The sequence below is a fragment of the Aquila chrysaetos genome, chromosome 22 (genome assembly GCF_900496995.4).
Source record: "Aquila chrysaetos chrysaetos chromosome 22, bAquChr1.4, whole genome shotgun sequence".
Taxonomy (NCBI): Eukaryota; Metazoa; Chordata; class Aves; order Accipitriformes; family Accipitridae; genus Aquila; species Aquila chrysaetos.
In genome coordinates, this window is record NC_044025.1 from 20983117 (window position 1) to 21003806 (window position 20690).

The 20690-nt window shown below is 50.4% G+C and overlaps 1 protein-coding gene across 2 annotated transcripts in view; it reads left to right on the plus strand.

Annotated features, from left to right (window-relative positions):
* The window catches only part of ARHGAP26 (Rho GTPase activating protein 26), a 155695-nt gene that overhangs the window by 112466 nt on the left and 22539 nt on the right, over positions 1–20690 (plus strand). For both annotated transcript variants that reach the window (XM_029997869.2, XM_029997867.2), the window contains exons 19-20: positions 1209–1347; positions 7041–7194. In XM_029997869.2, coding sequence (XP_029853729.1) covers positions 1209–1347; positions 7041–7194 — 293 coding nt within the window. The remainder of the gene's footprint in view (positions 1–1208; positions 1348–7040; positions 7195–20690) is intronic.

Sequence of the window (20690 nt, forward strand, 5' to 3'; positions counted from 1 at the left end):
GGGGCCGGGGCCCGCCGTGCGCGCAGGAGCTTTGCACGGTGATTCATCGCTGCCTCCTGCGCCTCACCCCGTCTGCGGGCTCCGAAGCCAAACCTGAGCCCGGGCAGCGAGTCCCTGCGAATAGAGAGGTTGGGGAGCGATGTCCTTAGCCGCGAGGTGTTTGATTCATTGAGGACGGTTCATTAGTTCCTCTCCGAGGGCCGTCAGTACTGCCCTTCACACCCACCTCTTCACGCTTTTGGGGAGAGATGCGACATTAAAATTTTTGGCTGATGCATCTTGGCTCTTTAGCGTTTATTTGTACAAATTGGCACGGAGGGTTTATGTGTGTGTGTGAGGATTTTGTTGTTGTTCCATGAAACAAACCAATTAACTGCTGGCAGCCGGTCCCCCTTGCTGGCAGGTGGCATACAATGGCTTTCTGCAAGGCAAGGGCTGCCGGTGACCAGCGGCGACGGCTGCCTGCTCCGGAGGAGTCACCCCAGTGCTGCGGCGGGCAGCGAGCTGCCTCTGAAATACGGTTTTCCTCTTGGTCACCCCCGGCAGTGCTGGTCAGCTGTCTGGCAGCGGCAGGTAGAGCAGGGAAAGACACTGAGGGGTGGTGTTTAATATACTCTAGCGAAGGGAAGCCTTGAGAGAGCTGGTCTTGAGGCAACGCTGCTGTTGTCTGAGCCTGGGGTTCCGGAAAAGAAACAATAAATAACCAAACATCAACAACAAACAAAGCTGCTGCACTTTAGGTTTGTGCAGTTTTAAAATTCCATCCCCTTGAGAAAAATGTGATTACTCGGTTTTCTGACAGCTGTGGCTGGAAGTCGCGGAGACTTTCCCAAGCTGGTCGGCATCGGTGGGTGCGAGGGTGCCGAGGGCTGCACTGCGGGTAAGCGTGCGTGGGGACACACCGATTTGTCTCGTCATCACCCCCTGAGGCACCACGCACCCTCGAAAACTCAGCAGAGTGCCAGAGTGTCGGGGTTCTTCCCATCTTGCAACACGCATCTTGGGTGAAGATTAGAGAAAAGGAGTGCAGACAGGCTGGGAATGCAGAATTTAGGAAATTGTACCCAAAATGTCGCCTTGTTGAATGCATGTCTTCCTTAGACGCTGCTCTGCAGAGCGGTCGCAGAGCAGTGCAGGCCAGGCAGGTAGACAGCTGTTCTGTTCGAAGAGGTGATGCCAAAGAACAACTTGTTTATTATTTTTAACAGATATTTAACACGGTGCCAGAGACTCCGCCATCAAACTCGCAGCTGCTGCTATCTCGCAAGAAGAGCACGGACTCGAAGCCTCCCTCCTGCAGTGAGAGACCACTGACGCTCTTCCACACAGCACAGCCCAACGAGAAGCGTAAGTGTGCCGAACCGCAGCTCCCGGCTTTCCCACTTGACAAAGTTTTTGCCCTAATCGTGACTAATGGATTGTAATTCCCATGCCATTCCCATGCAATTTTACTGGTGTCAGTGGAAGAGACGATTCCCATAACAGGGTCAGGCTTCAGTTTCCTCTACTGCCACATTGATAGGGAGTGTGAAGATTGCCTGGCTTCCAAGCCCTTAGCCAGGGGCTTGAAAAGAGGCTGCATTAGCACAGTATAAAGTGTTGCTGTCCCTTCCCCACCTGACAGTCCCTGCACATTCCTGTTCTCATGTTCTTTGACCCCCGTCCTCGCCAACATCAGCTGCCGAGACGCGCTCCTGCATGCAGGGCGCAACACATGGGGCAAGGGTGGAGACCCACCTGCATCTCCAAAAGGTGACCCTTTTTGGATGCCCTGAGGCACTTTGCCTTTTACAGACTCGAAAACTCAGCCAGGAGGTTCTGCATTTTTCTGAGGATTATGTGCTATGGCAGTTTAAAAATGTTGAAGATCATCTTTCCATTTCTGTCACTGATTGATACTCCAGATATTTAGGTGAAAGAGTCAGTGCCCCATCCCTACTCATAGGGTGGCAGAGATGTGTCTGCTCAGGCTGTTGCTTCACGTTACAGCATAAGCCCAATTCCCAGCTCTCCGGTTCCTCCTGGCCATGCGCTCCCAACCCTTGCCTCGGGCTGCTCCTGGAACTGGCCAGTTGCACAGGGAACTGTCCCAGTTTGCTAAAAGAGCAGGAGAGTAACCTGGTGAGCAGAGCAAGTGCTCAGGAGCTCGACTTGCTTTGCTTGGGCAGGTGGGTGAGTGCGGAGAGCGAGGGGCAGGGGAAGGTGGGAGTAAACCCGTCTCCCCAGGACTTAAAACTGCCGGGTGCACGGAGTGGTTGCTGTGTACTTTGCTGACTCTCAAAACATGTGGGCTTGTCTGCCTCTGATTGAGTTACCATTAATTATCAGGCACGCTCATTTCGGAGGATGTCATAATGATACACGTGGGTTTAAGGAAGCAGTGGTAGCACCAAAGCGTGCTCTGGAAATAGCGTATCGCACGACTCTCAGTGGAGCCTCAAATATCAAAAGCTGCTTTTGAAAAATTTCAGCCTAAGTAATTTATTTACTGCTAACTAAGCAGTTGCTTGTTAGATTCTAGAGTCACCTGGCTGCCAGAGCCTTCGTGTACCATCCTCCCCTTGCCTAGAAGAGGAACTGAGTTCATTTATTTATTTCCGCATTTATTTATTGCCACAAGAAGCAATGTTTTCTCAACTTTCCACCTGACAGTCTGTAATCTCCTGTGTCTATGGGAAGCCACTACCATTTTATTCAACGTATGCCATCCCTGCTGCACATGTCAGTTGAGGAATAACGTGAGGTTTCCTTTCTTACCGGTCCGGATACGGGCCAAAGCTCTAAGTCAGGCTGAAGCGTGAGGGCTTGGACAGCAGCTGAAGCCGAGCGGAGTGCCACATCTGCATCATGTCCTGAGCTGTGACACAGAAATATCTCCGCTGTGACACAGAAACAGCTGGCACCTTCAGCAGCCTCCCCGCTGCAGAGCGCTGGCTGCACCCGGCTTTGGTGGAAGCCCCTCTTTCCTTTGCAGGTGGCTGTCTGGGGGGCGAGGGACAGGGAGCCCTGAAGTACGTGGTCACTTTGGTGCTCGTGCTTCAAAAGATGTATTGGAAGAGGTAAAGACGGTTCAGAGGAGCCCCAAACACAACAGGAGCACTGAACGCATGCCACAGCAGTCATTCCTCTATGAAACAAAGACATAATAAGATCTAATAGCTGGAAATTGAAGCTAGAGATGTTCAAAATAGAAACGGAGTGCATATTTTTTAAGACTGAGAGCAATTTGACCGTAAGAAGTTAAGTGGGACAGTGAATTTGTCATTACTTGAAATCTGTTCATTGAAGTCAAATATCCTTCTCATATTTTCACTAAAATTCATTATACAAAGCTGTGTGTAAGTCCAAAATTATAATGTTCAACAGACAGGATCATGCAAGAGAGCAGATTAGCTAATTATAGTGATTATTTCGTTGCTAAACATTCACATTTTTGTCCACAACTGACCCAGGAACTGAGACTGAGTGCATATTGTGAAACCAGTGTCATTAACACAGCAAATGCACCATTTTGTTCCTTGTTAGTTCTTCATTATAAACAGTGTTTTGGGACTTTGCTTGTATTTTGTTATGCACAGTGCTTTTGTCATCACCTCTGTGGTCCCTGTGGATAACTTTCACCAAAGTGCCCTAGATCAGGTCATCAGCCAGAAGCTGCTGCTCTGCTCTCTGGCAAGGTGTGTGTGGTGTTTGCTGGAGGAGAGCCCGGAGAAGCCGGAGGCTTTGGTGAGGCTCCTGCGGCTCTGCCCGACTTACTTTTCATTAAGGTTCACAAGGGTTTGGGTAAGTGGTGAAAACTCAAACTCAAATTCACTTTGATGTGTTGCTGGTTCTTGAGCTGGAAGAGAGGGAACTTGCGCTGGCTGAGCAGTTCAGCGATGGGAGAGTTTGTTGTTTAGCGAAGGGAGGACTGCAAAAAATGTCCAAGAGCAGCTCTCCCTTAAGCCCTTCCTTTCCAGGAAGGTAGTTCTGGGGCTCTTGGAGAGAAGTTGCTGGTTTGGTTTATTGACAGTAGCTCTCTCAGCGATGAGAATGGGCCACGGTGCCAGCAGAGAAGAGACGCAGCCAGGAGCTGGGGCCAGCAGCAGGGGCTGGGGCTGTCCTGCGAGGGGGATGCCGGTGGTCTGCAACGAGAGCGTGGCCGGCTGTGACCCCCCTCGCACCCGGCTGTGCCGGCGGTTTGCAAAGCGGCTCTTCTGCCTTCTGTGTGGTGGAGAAGAAACACGCTTTAGGTGATGGGCGGTTCTGCTCTTGTAAGACCAAATTACATCTCACAGCAAAGAATCCTTCACATAAGCTTTTAAAAACATGAAGCAAAATACAGTATCAGCCTTTCAAAAGGAGGAAACAAAACGAAACAGGAGTTTCAGATTCTGCCCTTCATCTCCCTTCCTCTTTAGATGAAACACTTCCAGTTTCTTGACTGATAGGGACTTTAATTCAATATTGGCTGGTAGCTAGCTCTGAGATTAGGCAGACAATTGACACTGATTTGTTAGGCTTACGGAGCTTATTTTTGGACTTCAGCCTTCAGCAGAAAATGTTTGGAGATAATAAGATGTAGCGTTAGACCACACTCCATCGGCTCAGATCCGTGCTCCTCACAGCCTCCGGTACGGCCGTTGAGTCCAGTGGGGCTCAGTGTGGGCCAACCCTGGGCTTGGCCTTCTTTATACGCATCGGCGGTGGTCTGTCATGGCACTGCTTAAAACCTGTTCGGGCAGATGCAAAAATCGAGGAGTGATTTGGATTGGCCTTTGGGGTTTTTTAGATCCTTAGGCAGCTTAATTTCTCTCTTATTTCATCTGCTGGCTCCCGCGTCTGCCTGTCAATATTTGTGGAGGTCAGCGCTCTGCTTTTCTTCACTTGTGCCTCTTTTTATCTTCTGCATGGATAATCTTTTTCATCACAAAGTGCTTATGCCTTCTGAGTCCAGGGGGGCTTTTGCCAGCTCGTAGCTTCGTATCAGAGGACCTGCCCTGGCTCCGGCCGGACTTGGTGCGCTCTCCTCCGTCAGCCGGTCCCGCTGTGCGACACCCGCAGCCTCCGGCTGAATTGCGGCTCCAGCACCAAACTGATCACCTGCTGCCGGTGCTGGGCGTAAAGCATGGGCCAATAAATGTCTTTAAATTGGGCACTCTGGGGAAATCGCTCTTGTTACGAGGTTTTCTGATGGCTTAGGGAAAGCATGGCTTGTTGTTTGAGCCACTGTATGGCTCAAAGCTGACGAGATAGTTCGTATTTTCCTTTTGGCACGTCAGACGGTGGCGAGTTGGAAACCATGGCTGGGCAAAAAATCCTATTAGGCACACTGGAGGAACAAAGTTGGGGACAGAGAGGCGTATGTGCTGCTTGTTCCCTTGGGGGCTTATTGGAGATCAAGATTAATGAAATGCAATTTCAGGAACGTGTTGACATGTATCAACATAATTAACACATCTTTGGCTTTGGCTAATCTCTGAAAGACAAGCGCAACCTGAGCTAAACCAAGTTTTAGCCCTGTCTTGCTGCCATGTAGGCGCTGATTTTGTCCAGGTACCAGGAAAATGCAGCAGCTCTAGCGAAGGAGTGTGACAAGGAGCATTAGACCCGGCTCTTCCCCCTGGCATCCACAAACCTTTTGCTAATGTGGACTTTTCTCTTTGAAGTGGTGGCAAAGACTTGCCACAACACCATGCTCGTCTGCGCCTGAGACAATGCTGCTGCCAAGCTATGTTACAGAAATACAGGCGGTTTCTTTCTGCTGTATGTTCAGGATTAACTTTTCATATATCCCAGGAGTTCTTCTTGCACTCTTTTATCCTTCTTTAAATGTGTACAGCATATGGATGAATATCACACGTTCTCCTTCTAACACAAGCAGAGGTGTACAATTTAAAGGGATTGAGTATAAGGGGTTCCCTATTTCTATGTGCTTTTTGGTAGTAATTTGTTCATATTAGTGTGTACTGGAAAAATAATTTTTGAAAGATTTATCATTGAAGTAGGACTCATTATGTTTTCCAGCAGATGCCTATTTTTCAGGAAAACGTCAACACAGAAGTAACAATTCTCTGCAACAGGGCTGCTTTCCATGCCATCAGTAATGATAATTGCTTCTCACAATTACAATTACTGCTTATACGGAAAAGGCATCTTACGAAAATGAATTAATGTGATTTTAGGTAATCGGCGTAGAGCTGAGGAGGGAGCCCATGCTGCGGATGTGGGTTTGGGATGCATAATATTTTCACTCCTCACTGCTGAAGTTACACAAATAAGGGGGAAATCTTTTAACAGGATATGATCGGGGAAACAAGAAACTCTTAAGAAACCTCCAGATTGTCAGCAGAGCAGTGCCAGCATTTCCCCAACGCAGTACAGCCGGCACTACAGCAGGAGCGGGCATGAGGCACTATTTTGGATCAGATATAAAGCCAAGTTTCTGACCCACAGCTGCTCTGTTTTTCAGAAGAGCTGAGCTGAAATGGAGCGGAGGCCCCGTCCCCTTTCTCCTTATAGACCTGGCCAGGAAAGATCGATAGTAGTTGACGTCAAGTCCTAGGCTGAAGCATTTTTTGCTGAGATAAACTTCGGGGTGATCTGTCCTTTTCTTGTTCTAAAATGTTGTCCTACTCTGTCATACAAATGCTCAGACCCTTGGCAGCTGATTTCAGTCACAGAGAAATGCATTCCTGTATGTAGTTTGCATTTTAATTTTTTTCAGTTTGTGTAGTACTGTGGATGTCTTTGGGAATATAAAATATTAATGCCTTGAGAAAAATGAGTATTTTCTTACTAAAAAAGGTATTAATTTAAAACATAGCTGCATCTTAAAGGAAAAAAAAAAGAGCACCTGGTATTCCTTATAGTTTATTGTATAATATCTCTGTAAACTAACTGCCTGTCTTCTGAGATCTGGGAAGCTGCTGCCCTATTTGCATTAGGGCAAGGATTACTACTAGGAACGCTTGATGCCTTTGCAGCAGTATGCTCTTTATTTTGTATGCAATGGCAGCTGTGTGTGATGGCTAACGATTCTTGGGTTTTGATTTTTTTAGAGGAGAACAGGAACAGTATCATCAACTCCAGCTTGGAATCCGTCATCTCTTCAAACGTAAACAGCTTCCTCAACTCCAACAGCGCTCCCCAGCCCAGCCTGAACTCAAGTGATCTTGAACTAGAAGTAATTAAACCCAACAGGCCAAATTCACTGTAAGTACAGTGGTAATTAGTGTTTTATAAGCTCTCCGTCCTTAATCTTTAATCAGGGCTGTTTCTTACTCTGAATCCCAGCAGTTTGTTGAAGAATACAATTTAACATTTTAATTTTTAATGGGTGTCTAGCATGTGCCCTGCATTTTTAACTCGGTCTAAGCGGTGGAATTAGTGACTGTGGGTTATATCTGCCGGCGAGTTTCAGCTCTGATTATTTTGCACATGTGGAATATTTTTCGAGCAGAACTCCACACTGCTGCTTGAACTGCTCGACCCATCTGGTGATAACTCCAGCAAACACAAAGGACTTTTCTTCTGAGTTAAATTCTATGACTGTTGTCAGTACAGTTGATCTCGGGCCAAATCTGTGCCATTGCTTCTGCTATTGCTTCCTTCATCTGGAAAGTTCAAGGGAAAAAATAGCGACCTTAGCAATGACTCCCTGGGGACGGCCGAGTTATTTATGAAGTCCCCTGAACTTGACACAGCTGAGCCCTCGCGCCGATGGCCGTCTCTGCTGGGGGAATTTCCTTCCTGCCGCGGCTCTGCCGGGCCCGATAGCATTTTCCCACAGAACCTCCCCTCCTCGTACATGTGAAGATCTGCTCAGATCTTCAAGAGCCATTGCAGTCCTTGCAAGCCGAAGCCAATTTTCCCCCCAGCGCTCCTCGGCACGCCCCTGCCCGTCCCTATGGATCAGCCGGGAGGAATGCTGCTCCTGCCACAGCAGTTTATGGCCTTGCTGTATGCGGCGACCTTCTCAATTAAGGCAGACCTTCCTTCCCACCCCTCCAGTCCTCCCACAGGCTCTGAACACTTCCAGTTCCCACTCAACCGTAGAAGCCCCCAGTCCCTTGAGAGCAGACAGCAACATTTTTGCTTTAGCTGCTTTCTTCTGGTTATCAGCAGAGGGATTGCTAAGGGCTCGAAATGGATGAGTACCGGGGCAGGTACTGGTAGAGATGGTGAAACTTGTTGCTGTTGGCTTGGTAGAGAGCAGGGGTTGGGGTTTGGGGGGTCTGGGGCGCAGCCCTCGCTGCCAGCATGCGGGGACCCGTGCCTGCGGCGGTTTGCACGGGCAGAAAGGTAAGTACGGAGCGGGCAGCTGGCACTACTGCCTGCGTGAGCGTGTGTGTGAACAGAGGACAGGCTCTGGCTTTCATCCATCTGCTCTGCCCCTCTCCTCACCATTACTGCCACTAAAACCGTGAGCTGCATGAGTACCAAACCAGCCCAGCCTCTTGTTGGCCTCTCCTGGCGTTGGCTCCGGGAGCGGGGTGCGTAAGGCTCAGCTCTGTGCCTCGCCTGCTGCCTGTGGATTTACCTACTGCGAGAAAGCCGCCTGCAAGGAGTGTTGTGGTGGCAGAATAGAGCACCCAAAAGGTAGGATGCCTCTAAATTAAGGTTGTGCGTTACATATATTATGTACCACATAAAGATGCGTCGATATCCCATGCCCGTACTTTTGGTTGAAGCTCTGGAAGTCAGTCACATACCATTCCCCCAACAGGATGTTTTTAGTTTATTTATCCTTTGAGGGTAAAAAAAATGATGTGACTTATAATACAGCAAGGTTTGTGAGCCTGAGTCTTGCTGTGACCTTACAGGAATTGTTTGCCAAATTCGCAGTTTTTCAGATTCCAAGAGTTGCCTCTTCCAATAATTTCTTTTTTAAAGGAAGTCATAAAGAAGTTCAGCAGAATAAATCAGCTAAAGCTATGCGAGGCTTTGGGGAACAGAGGCATCTTGCTGTTACTGAGGAATTAAGTGAGCAGACTGGCAGTGAAACCATTTGCTTGCCGCCAGTTAAGGGGCCTTTACAATTTTGCGAAGTGAAATAGTGATTAGCAGGGTAGCACCGGCAGCTCTTATGGCTCTGATGGTGTTTGTGGCATTCGGTGCTTTTCCTCAAATCCAGTGATTATGTGATCATTTCTACACATGCAGGAATACACAAATTTTCAGTCCATGTTGAGCTAAAGGTTGAGAAGTGAGTCTTAAGGTGAATAATACCACAAGGCCAATATTTTCTTCTCTATAACCCCAAATATTTAAATCAAGTATCTTTAATCCAATCTTTGAATGAGAAATGAAGTATCTGACGTCATTTTATTCTCTTTAAAGAGCATGTATGGATGTCACTTCAGCCCCTCTGTGCCTGCTTACACACGAGCACAAGTCTGTGCCCATGGTTTTGGCAGGTCCGTGGTGTTTTGCCCTCAGTGGTCAGTGCTCTGTGGGGGGTGTTGGTTTGCAGTCGCGAGGATGAGGAGGGTAAGGAGGGCTGCCAGCAGCAGGTTTATCCCCCAGGCCTGCCCCCCGGCTCTTTACAGGCTGCAGTCTGGGTCAGGGCAGGGTGTCTGAATGGTGCCAGTATCCCGGCGGCTTTGTCATTGCTGCTCTGCGGGACTACCCAAATAATATCTGTATAAAGCCGCTTCTGTTTTTTTAACCAGCTGAGTAATTTGGGCTTTGCAGGAAGCCTTGGGCAGCTACACACACTGCAGTCGGTCTGTAGTATCTGTCACTGCTGTGCAAGGGGTTCTGGTGCTCCCCTGTAATTACCAGACCCACAATTAGGGTATATGGCAGTGGGGAGGGTCTCAGGGTGCCTTGCCCTTTGCAATCCTTCAAATACTCTGCCAAATTCTCTGTTGGTCCCGTGAGACCCATCTTTGAGCTCTGCTTCAGGACTTTGGGTTTTTTCTTGTGTTCTTCACTGTTTTCTCTAATTTTTCGGCTGTGGGCCAGGGCCATCCTGTTTGAGGACCCGTTTAGGAGGGGTTGGCTTTCCTGGCAGCCTGCCCACGAGTTGATCAGCTGCCTGAGCTGGGAGCCAGTGCTCGCCAAAATTCAAACCCTGCAGCTGAAGAGCTGTAAAATTCCAGGTGTGCGGAGGCCAGGAAGTGCTGCTTTCCTCCTTGAAAGAAAAAGGGATTTCTTTCTGAACAAGAAACTCTTTAAGAGAACAAGTACAAAAGAATCCTGGATTCAGTGTTTCCTTCCCTTCGAGAAAGGGACCTCTGCTTCCCTAATGGGACAACAGCAAAGGTTAGTAAATTAAAAATTACTCCCGACCAGAATTTGATCTACTCCTTATTTTCTGCTAAATGCATCGCTGGAAAAAATGGGCTGATGGAGACTTCCGTGCAGGGGAAATGCCTTCATTAATTAGGGCCTTTTCCTGCTTTATTCTGAGGTTTGGTGCCTTTAGGTGTTGGTGCGTCTCTCGCCCTTTGCCCGCGTGGGCAGGGTGGGCACGGTGACCCCAGTGTCCTGTCCAGCCTCACCGTCCCGCCAGGCCCCAGTCTCAGCTGAAGTTGTCCTGAGATGGGTGCCCACCTGGGGAGGGCGATGAGCAGAACGGGCACACGATGAGCCTTTCGACATTAATGTCGCTTTAAAATCTTTGCTTATGTTGTCTCGCGGCATCAGTGCCTTTGCGTCACCTTCTCACACGTGCTGCGAAGCGGGCAGAGCGTGACAGCTGTGAAGGGGAAAACACGTGTTTTCTGCTGGTCACAAGGTACCAAACTCTGGTCTGTGCTCAGGGAAAGCTGTGCCATTGTGTTGCCCCAAAGTGATGTCCACCTTGGAGCTGCTCTCCAGCCCAGCCAACGGCAGAGGCAGCGGTGTGCCTGAGACCATCAAACCTTCCCGTCATTAGTTGCCTGCTCCCCACAGGCTGCAGCTGGATGCAGTGCTTCCACCTTCGTCCTTTAAGCCTTGTAGAGCCCAAGTGGGGTGTCCCCACACGTGACGTTTCACGTTGGGCACGGTGGCTCCTGACTGCATGGGAGCTGTGGCACACCTGCTCGCCCTCTGTAAAAGCGCTTTGGGAAACTGCAGGGAAAGGAGCTGGGTCATTTTGATGTTCTTGCTTCTTATTAAGCTGATAACTGATGTTCTTGTGGAAATAACTCCTGTTGATCTCAGTGGGAGACTTGTTGGAGTACAAATGTTAAGGACTGCAAGTCGGGGGGGTTTCTTGTTTTCCTTTTGTTGCAGTGAGCGCCGATGCATTCAAAGGTTGACTTTAAATGTGCAATGCTAAAAATTGTGAGCACTATCTGTGAAATTAGGGATGTTTGTTTGAGCTTTTGTTTACAAAAGCTTCTTGGCTCCCTTCTGAATGCTCATGTCTCCCCCAGATCTGCTCCACGGGGAGCTGAGCCGATTCCTAAATCTCACTCTTGTGTGCCGCTTTGTCCCTAACTTCTGGGTGTGATGAGTGTTACAGCAGTGACCGTGCTGGGGCCGAGGTGTCCCCACCTCGGTGCTGTTACCCCTGTCCTCCTCCCAAGGGGAACGCGGTTGTTCTCAGGCTTGCCTTCACTCAAACATGGTCCTCCTTCACCAACCGGGAGGGAAATTGTTTTGCTGCAGGGCAAAGGCTCTTCCTTCCCAGCCACCAATCGGGGTTTTACTATGGGAATGCATTTATTTATTAGGGCTGGTTTTATTTTTATGGAAAAACTGCTCTGGGCGGGAGTTGTACTCGGTGAGTCATCAGGACTGCTGTCCCATGCCAGGAGCTGTCACTGCGGCGGCAGGGTGCGGAGGGACCGGGGCCGGCTGCCCGGGGCCACCAAAGCTCCAGGGAGGGGGATTTGTTTCTAAAGGAGCATCGGTTTCTTTATCCTGCCCTTGCAGAAAATGCCTGCCTTAGAAAACATGGCAAAACGAGAACCAGAAAGTGCTGTGTTTCTAGCATAGATACATACTTCAGCTGAACCGGGGGAATTTTTCAAGCTTAATTGTGTGATCATGAAAAACAGAAGATTTAAGATTGCTGGTTTTAAAATCCTTTAAATAAAAGCATCTTGCCATGGTGGCTCTGTAATGCATACCTGTGAAGCCTCTGATGTAGGGTGTATCACTGCAGATAACCGACCCCTTGATTGGTGCTTGCTTTGTATTTTTTCTTCCCTTTTTTATTTATTAGTCTCACCTGTGTCCCCTGTATTGTTCAAAGACCTCTGCTGCGTGCAGGGCCCTGCTGTGCTGGGGGCATGGGCGACCGCTCTGAGTGCTTAAATCCGGCTGAGACCAAATCAGAGGTGGGTGCTGCAAACACAGGCAGCGGTAGCCAGATTGCGTTACACAGCCTCGTTAGAATCACCTTTTAGTGCTTAAAATAAGTGTAATGCCCTAAATCAGCTGTTGGGTATAGTACTGGGTGCTTCTGGCTGGCTTCCTACCAGCGACTTGCTGCAAGGTTTTACAGTTGTTTGCAAAGCTGAACAACTAGTGTGTTACAGTTTGGAAAATAAACAGCAGCCTAAACTTACTGGAGGAGGTAGATGGAGTCGCGAGGGTTTCAGTTTCTCCTCTCACAGTAATTTCTTGTCGTGCAGGACTGTGTTGAAGGTGGGGTGGGGCCAGATGATGTTTAGCCTGGTAACTAGATGAGCTTGCATTTTTGCATTGTGACTCCACGAAATTGCCAGCCTGCACTCTTGTAAGTATGAATGTGCAAATGATACCCAGGGGCCTTCTGCCCCTTCTTTTTGAAGGGGAGGTGAGCAGCAGAAGCGCACGGGAAGGGCTGGGGTGGGTGGCAGAGCACCCGAGATTTGCAGCTAGCCCGAGGGATGCTTGCCCGGGTCCTGCAGGTGCCCCATTTCAGCGATAGCCGTGCACCCCGCTGTCAACTGGCTGCAGGCAAGTGCCGGGATGACCTGCTCCATCCACACCGTCCTGCTGCTTCTCCCAGGGAGAGGAGCGGTGGGTGGCTGTTGTTGGGAGGACAGGCTGGCTGCTATTTCGTGCCCAGCAAATGGGACTAGAATACAAAAGCTGGACACTTTTATTTTTTTAAAGTCCTTGGCCATGTCTTTGCAGAAATGTTTCCCAGAGGTGGCTTTGAGTGCTTATTTTATACCCCCACGCCCTTTTAAATTTTATGCTGCCACTGAAGGACTGCTCCACTACCTCTGCTGAAGTGAAGCGCAGCCAGACAGCACTTCTGGGATGTTTCTGAACAGTTGCTTCTTACAGGTTTCTAATGCTCTCTTAGAGGCTTGTTGATTTCTGAAGTTATAAGACCCTCTGTCTCTGTTGGAAGATTATTTCGCAGTGTTCTCAGAGGCAAAAACATCCCATTTCTGGGCTGCCTTGGTGGCCAGGAGGACCTGGCCATTACTGCTCGCCTGACCTTTCCTTCCCCAGCCGCGGGCAGGGATTCGTGCAAACCCGCCTGTCCGCCTTCAGCATCGCGAGTCCTGCGGTACGTGCCGTGTCACCGCTGAACGGGGCTGAACGGGCAGCGCTCTGCCCGTAGCTCAGCCTGCCTCCATGGCGGTTGCATCCGAGATGCTGCGCGCCCGGCCCCGCTTAGAGAGAAGAGACCTTCCCGCAAGTCATCCCGAGACCGGGGGCTGTCCCCCACCGCGCGTTCGCTCCCGCTCTCTGCCGGCGCTTGGCTGGTTTTCGCCTGCGGCATGGCTTGGGTTTCAACGCCCCGAGGAAGCGCCGCGGGTGCGAGGCGTGCGTCAGCTTGGGTGTCGAGCAGGCGGCCGGGAGCTGGGCAGGCAGCGCCTGGGTCTGGGGTCCGCGGGGCTGGGCTCAGCCTGGGGCCAGCGGGGTGGGAGCGGGATGAGTCGGGGGAGGCGCAGGAGGAGGCTTTGTCTGCAGAGCAGGCTCAGAAATACGCCTTCTTCTGTGGGGTGGGACTCAAGCGTCAGCTGTGTGAGTGGGTGTCTCTAAAAATAGCGGGGACCGAGCTATTAAACAGCCCAGACCTCGGGCACCGACAGGCTCAGCCCTGCCTGGGGCTGACCCGGCACGACCCTGCTCGGTCTGGTTTGCTTCTCTGAAGCCCTGAGAAGCCCCTCGACTTTGGAAGGGAATCCCCCGAGGTTGGGGGTCCCCATGCACGAGGAAATGCCCAGAACTAAAGCTGCCTTAATTTCCCTGCCCTCACGCATATGTGATCTGTCCTTTAACGCTCCTTGCTTTCCCTCGGGGAGGCGGTGGGGCCCGGTGCGTGCCCGGCCAGCGGGCAGCCAAAGGGCGAAGCTTCACCCGTGCTCTGGTGCTGACTTGTTTCAGCATTTCCCAGCTTTGGAGCACAGGGCTTGGCAATCTCGATGTCCTTTTAACGTAGGACGAGTTCAGTGTCTGCTCAGTTTTCTGCCAGCGTGGTAATTACAGAGCAGCTCCCTTCACAAAATCAACGCCTTTACCGGTTGCCCTCGGAATTCTCTTAGGTGCAAGCCAAGTCAAAAACAATGAATGCAGGAAAAAAAAAAAAAATCACTTGACGAAGGAAGTATCATCTGTTGCTCCCTCAAAATGAAATACTATCGGGCATTGTTGCCTGATTTCTCAAGGAGATAGCAACCAGCCTATATTGGCTGTATTGGACGGTGTCTCCCCCTCTCCACACCTTTCTGGGCCCATCGGCGATCCCGGTGGTGTGGCGGGGGCCTTCGAAGTCGGGGTTTTTCCCAGGTGACAGGGAATTCGGGCCCGGCCGGGGAGGCTGTGCCCATCGCCGAGGCTCACGGCGGGGACCGATGGCGGCACCCGTCCTCACCCGCAGGCTCCGGGAACCTGGGGCGCTGGGGGCTGCGGGGCAGGTCGAGCCCCCCGCTCCGCCACCCAGCCCTGACACACGCTGTTTGCCGCACCTCCTTCACCCCGGGGACTCTGCCTTTAGGGAAATAAGAGCTTTGGGAAACTTGGATTTAGTCATCACGTGTCTATTTGCATTTTACTTTATTTTCTCGTTGACCAAGTATGGCCATTTCTTGCCCTCCGCGGGTATGGAAAGAAATGAGGAGCAGATCTAAGGTCTAGTGGTCATGAAAAAAATAACCCAGTTAGTCTAAGGAGGAGAGGTTATTCCCATGTGCTTTTGATTTACAGGACCAGAATAAATCTTCATTAGGCATCCCGGTTAAAACTTGAACATTTCTCCTCCCCTGCTCGACAACGAGAGAAATCTCAAGTATTAATGTATTTGCAAAACGGCCTCCATCAGTGCCGCCTTACCGGTCCTGGGCTGAGCGGCCGGGAGGGGAGCCGCGGGCTGGCGGCGGGGCAGGGGGGCCGGCGTGCTGAAGCCGCGGTGCTGGTGGCCGTGACGTGCCGTCTGAAGGCCTGCGCCTTCTCCCCGTGGCCCCGTCCCTGTGCTCTGCTCTGAAGTCCCTCGCCATCCCAAATCCACGTCTAGCAGTAGACAAACCAGTGCAGCATCATCAATGTATCAAACAGGATAGGACAGTATTTTTTGGAATAAATAATCTCTTAAAAATGCAAACAGCTTTGGCAGTTATCAGCTGTGACACACGTAAGCAAAAGCATGTGAGAAGTAAATAGACCTTCAAATGCTGCTGGTTCCTCGCAGAATTTAAGTCACTTTTTCCATTCTGAAAAATAACTACGTAAACATGACACAGCCTTATTCAGCAGCTCTGTTCCCTGTACCCGCGCAGAATGCAGATCTCTGCGGCAAAAATAAATTGTTTAGTTTTGCTTTTCTTTTTTTTTTAACTTTTGTGGAGTCATCAGTAGTAGGAGTGATACGAACTTTACTGCACACTGCTTCATTAGTCAGATTACTGTAAGAACAAATCCTTCTTATTTCAGGAGCCACGTCCCTACACTGTCAGCAGGAAGATTAGCCAGGTGTAAAGGGCAGCAGAAGCTGGTGTTGGTTAGGAATTCAGGGGAGAGTTTCTTGGTTTCTGGATGCTGTGTGAAGTTGGCAGCTAGAACAAACTTTTTTTATTTACAGAAAGACCCCCCTGAAGGCACACAGAGAGCATGTCTGGGGAGTTGCTTGCAGGCTGTGAAAGCCCAAGAACTCTTTACAGCCATATTCAGCTTTTATTTTATTCGGCACAGAGAAGTTGTGAGACAGTGCCATTTTATTCTCTGAGCAGAGCTTGGTGAAAGCACAGCAAAGAGGTTATGTGTGCGAGTGCTCCAAGGAATGCTGCTCCCAGTGGGTGATACAGCGGTCGCCCTGGCACCCTGACTCTAGGCCAGTTTAACTCATACAGTGGAAGAAACCTATCCTCAAGAGTGGATCTATTTTCCTATAAAACACAGTGCTTTAAAACACTGGTAAGCTTGTGCAGTCCTGGCAAAGCTGAGCTTTCTCGTGGCCGCAGAGGCAACCCGTGGTTACTGTCAGTGATGATAGCCGTGTCTGTCAGCTGCTGTCGCATAATACTGTCATTTCTGCCTTTATAGTTAAAGTTCTAGAAATGCGCAGCCACTTCTTAGTTTCATTTGGGTTTTTTTTACAGATATTTGTGATATATTATATTGAGTGTCTAGTTGGGTAGAGTCGGAGAGGCCAAGGCGGTTTGTCTGAGGGGCAGCACCAGCAGCAGCATCTTGACTCTGCCCTCTGTCCTGCCCTGGGATTTGCATCCTAAAACTAAATCCCATCTTTATCACACTGGATTCGGCAGTAAGAGCTGGGATGGCAGCTGCTCAGAAGTGTTTGGTTGAAGTTACTAATTCGGACAGTGGTGTTGGATGAGCCATTGGGTGAAGTGGAACCAGCCGGTCTTGCAGGAGAGATGCTCGTTAGTCACTGCTGCGTTTTTCATACCTTTAAAATGCAAAAGAAGATGGTTAATAACGAACTGTTGCATTCACCAGATAACATCTTGCTGACTCGGCAAAAAGATTTGCCATCTTTGTCAGCTGAATGCTTCTGCTGGGTGTCAGAAGGAGCAAGAGGAGGTCATCTCCTGTGATGAATAAGGGGGTATGGTGCCAGCAGGCTACCGAGGCTCTGGTCTGCACCTTGGGTCACAGAGTCGGCGGCAGCAGAGCAGGTTGTTCGGGGTGTATCTGCAGGCCAGCTGAGCCAGCTGCCGCTCTCATCGCAGCGGGCCATGGTGACAGGGCTTCGGCGCTGGGGACACGTGCTGCCAGCACAGAGCAGGATCACCTCCAGTCTGTCCTTGGGACAGAGCCGTGTGCTTGGGCCACATCCCGGTCTGGCAGTTTTGTTTCGTGTCAGGCTGTTGCTGCCCTGTTTGGTGTGGCCCAGCCCTTGCAAGGGCGTTGGGAGCTGGCAGGTTATATATACATCCTCGGTAACATCCATGTGAAATGTCTCTTCCCCCTTTCTCTCCCTCTTTCACTACCCATTCCTGTCTTCTGCTGGAATTGTACAAATAATTCTGGCATTAACTGCAAAGCCCCATTAGTCTTGGGGTCTGAGCTTTGGACCGATCCAGAGCCGCCACTCTGCAAACAGCGATACAGAATTTCATTTTCCCATTGCTGACGTACGGGTCAAATTTGCACAGTTTAAAGTTCAGCTGGCTTTTCTGGCCACCACTGTCATGTGCCGAAGGTGGGATCCCCCATCCGAGTTGAGATTAGTCCTCTCCAGATTCCGCATCCCTGGAGGCGACACAGGTGGAACACGGGCATCCTGCGAGTGCCGGGGACGCGGCTCCTGCAGCTCCTTCTCGCACATCCCGCGCAGAGCTGCGGAGCCCAGGAGCGCAGCGTGCCGGAGGAGCGGATCACCTCCCGCCGGTCTCGGCAGTGGTTTTGTGCTCGAAGCTGTGCTCACCCCTGCTTGCTGATGCATGCGGGTAGGAAGAAGGGTGTGCATGCAGCCAAAGCCCCTTTGAGTTGTTTATTCCTCTTCTGCTTATTAAAGCCCTCCCTGCTGTTTAACTGGTCACAGGTAACTGGTTTGAGAGCAACTCCGGGATCAGGCAGCAGCTGGTTCTCCTTGGCAGGGTGCGGTGAGCGTGGCAGTGCCAGGGGCGAGGAATAGCCTCCGAGCATGGACCTGCCAGGGAATTTTTGAGCTTCTGTTTCCCTCTGTGCACCAGCTTTTCTTGGAGGTCAGGCTTACAGGTCAGAATATTTCTGAAATAATCCCCTCCCTGTTATCAAATGATGTAAGTGAGGTGCAGAACTGATGCGCTTCATGGTTTCGAGCTCTATTTTCCATATAAGTATATTGCCCATTTTGGAAGGATGAAGGACGTTCAGGAGATAGGAGCCCAGCAATGCTTTTAAAAGGAAAAAAAATTATCTATAGATTAACGTAAGACCATACAGAGACCGTCAGCCAGAGGATCTGCCCTGCATATGACCAGGGGAGCTGGTGAACCCTCGACACAGTGCTGATAAGGGGCTGGGGCTCGGGGCGGGCTGGCAGAGGGTCCGGCTGCCCCACGCAGGGGCGAGCTGGATGGAGCAGGCAGGAGAGAGCAGGCAGCGGCCACCATGCTGCGTCTGCCCGTCCGTCCTCCGTCCAGAGGGGGTTGTGGTGTGTCAGAAATGAGCCCTCAACCTGCACAACCTCTTCAGTTCCTCTCCCTTCTGCTCACTTGCCCTTGTTCTGCAGAGGCTTTCGTGGCTCTCTTTTCTTTTGCTCATGTTGTTTATACTCCTGAATAATAATGGCAATTAGAGGTGCAGGAGCGGGTCCCACCCTCACCCTGCCTTCCCCTCAGCCACTTTGGGAGTGTCTCTCTGAAATGGCATCTCTGGGACTTCTGTTTAAGAAATTTTCTCTTAAATCAAGTACTCCTGTCCCTGAGAAACCTGGATTCTTACCCGCTCTCCCCCCAACCCAATATTCATCCCCACTTTTAATTTGGAAAAAGACTGGGAAAAGGTACTGGGGTTTTGTATTGGTGTGTGTCGCTGTAAAAATGGAGTAATTTGTGCTCAGAGGGGTCCTCTTCCTCCTGGGTGGGAGAGCTGGTGCCCAGGAGGGTGTCCCAGGGGATGGCAGCTGGCAGAGTTGGGGCCACCAGCCTGCTTGGGAGGTTCCCACATTGCATCAAATTCTTAATGCCATCCTAGCTGTGCTTGCTGTAGTAAAGACGTTTCTTTTTACTTTAGCTTCATTTTCTAGTTCTCTCTGTTCATACGAAACTGCAAAGAAAACCTTGTCATAGGCGCAGGGTGTCTGGACTCTTACATGGTGATAGAAACTGCCTGGTGCATTTTGGGTAGGTAAAGTGGGACCGCGAGGAAATAGAAACTTGATTAATTGTGAGGCTTTGGGCAAAACAAAGCCGTTTCTTCTTCCTTCCACCACATTGTGGCCGGCTGGCCAGGAGCCACTGCGGCTCCGGCGAAAGCCAAGAGCTGGGAGAGGCGTTGTTGGGGCCAGCGATCAGAGCCAGGCCCCCCCCGGGACCCTCCTCCACCACCGCGGGTCCTCTGCTGCCCTTCACTGGGGACGATTACAGCGCTGAGCGCCTGGTCTCTGCCTGGCACCGTTAGGTGGAACACAGCGAACCGCAGCTGGTAACTGCTGGGGCTGGAGAGAAGCGTCTCCCACTAGCCCTGCTCTGTGCAGCCACGCAAAGCTCAGCCCAGACCCTGAAATGCTGGTCTTTTGCCTAATCTGGGTTTTAATTGCGAAGGCCAGCCTCAAGGGGCGGATCTGCTGACTGCCAAACAAAAAAATGGCATTTTTTAGGGATTAGGTAAAATCTTGTGATCATAGCTCCTCTGGAAAAGCCTTATCTGAATTTCTTTTTAAGATGAGCAGACCTGTTCCTGACTGCAGTCATATGCTGGGATTGGGGGCTTTACACTCGGCATATGTGGTCCCAGCAGGGTGGGATGGCCCGGAGCTGGTGTGAGAGGTGCCCTGGGTGGTCCCCAACCCTTGGTCACCAACCCCAGGTCCCCAGGGAAACTGCTGCTCAAAGCATTGCCTTCCAAGCAGTGTCATGATACACAATTATTTCGTCTTTCCTTCCCTCGATACCTCCTCATACGTCTGGTTGGGGTTTGCGTCTTTTCCGTCTCCTAACAGAGCTGTGAGGTGCTGCTGTGTTGCTCATGGAAATGGGGAAGAGCCCTGGGACGCCCCTAATAACTGATCTGCACAGAATTTTGTCTGGAGGGGCAGAGGGTTCTCAGCCATGAAACTGCCTGTGGCATTTGACGCAGATTGGGGTGAAGTTACCCCAAATGTAATTGTTTCCTCTCCTGTTTGGAGTCACAGGAAATATTAAAAGGCTACAAGAGCAAGATTGGGGACAGCACAGCAAAAATGAGGTGTCAGGTTCTGTGCCAGCAAGAAAAATGAGTTTGCTGCAGAGGCTCACCATTAGCGTGGTTTGAAGGGCACTTGGTGGCACTGCAGGGTGGGCTGGGACCTGGGGAGAGGGGAAAATGCCAAATTTCTGCAACAAAAAGGCAGATAGTCCAGCCGGCAAAGCGAGCTTCCTACTCCAGTTATCTGCCGGAGGACCCAGGGGCGCTTCTCTGCGCTGGGCCAGGCAGGGGGATTTAGGCAGATGTCTCTGGGGGTTGCACGTTGTATTTTAGACGTGGGGTTGGCTTTGTGCTCAAGACGGGTAGAGATTATTTCCAGTTTAAAACAGAAACCGCCTATCTCCTAGTTTTCTTACTTGAGAAAAGATCCTAAAATTCCCAATCTGTTGCTTGGCTTATTCCAGATGACATAATATTCAAAGTATCTTATGACTTATTTTTTTTGGTGCAGACTGTTATAATGGTGTCTGTTTGTT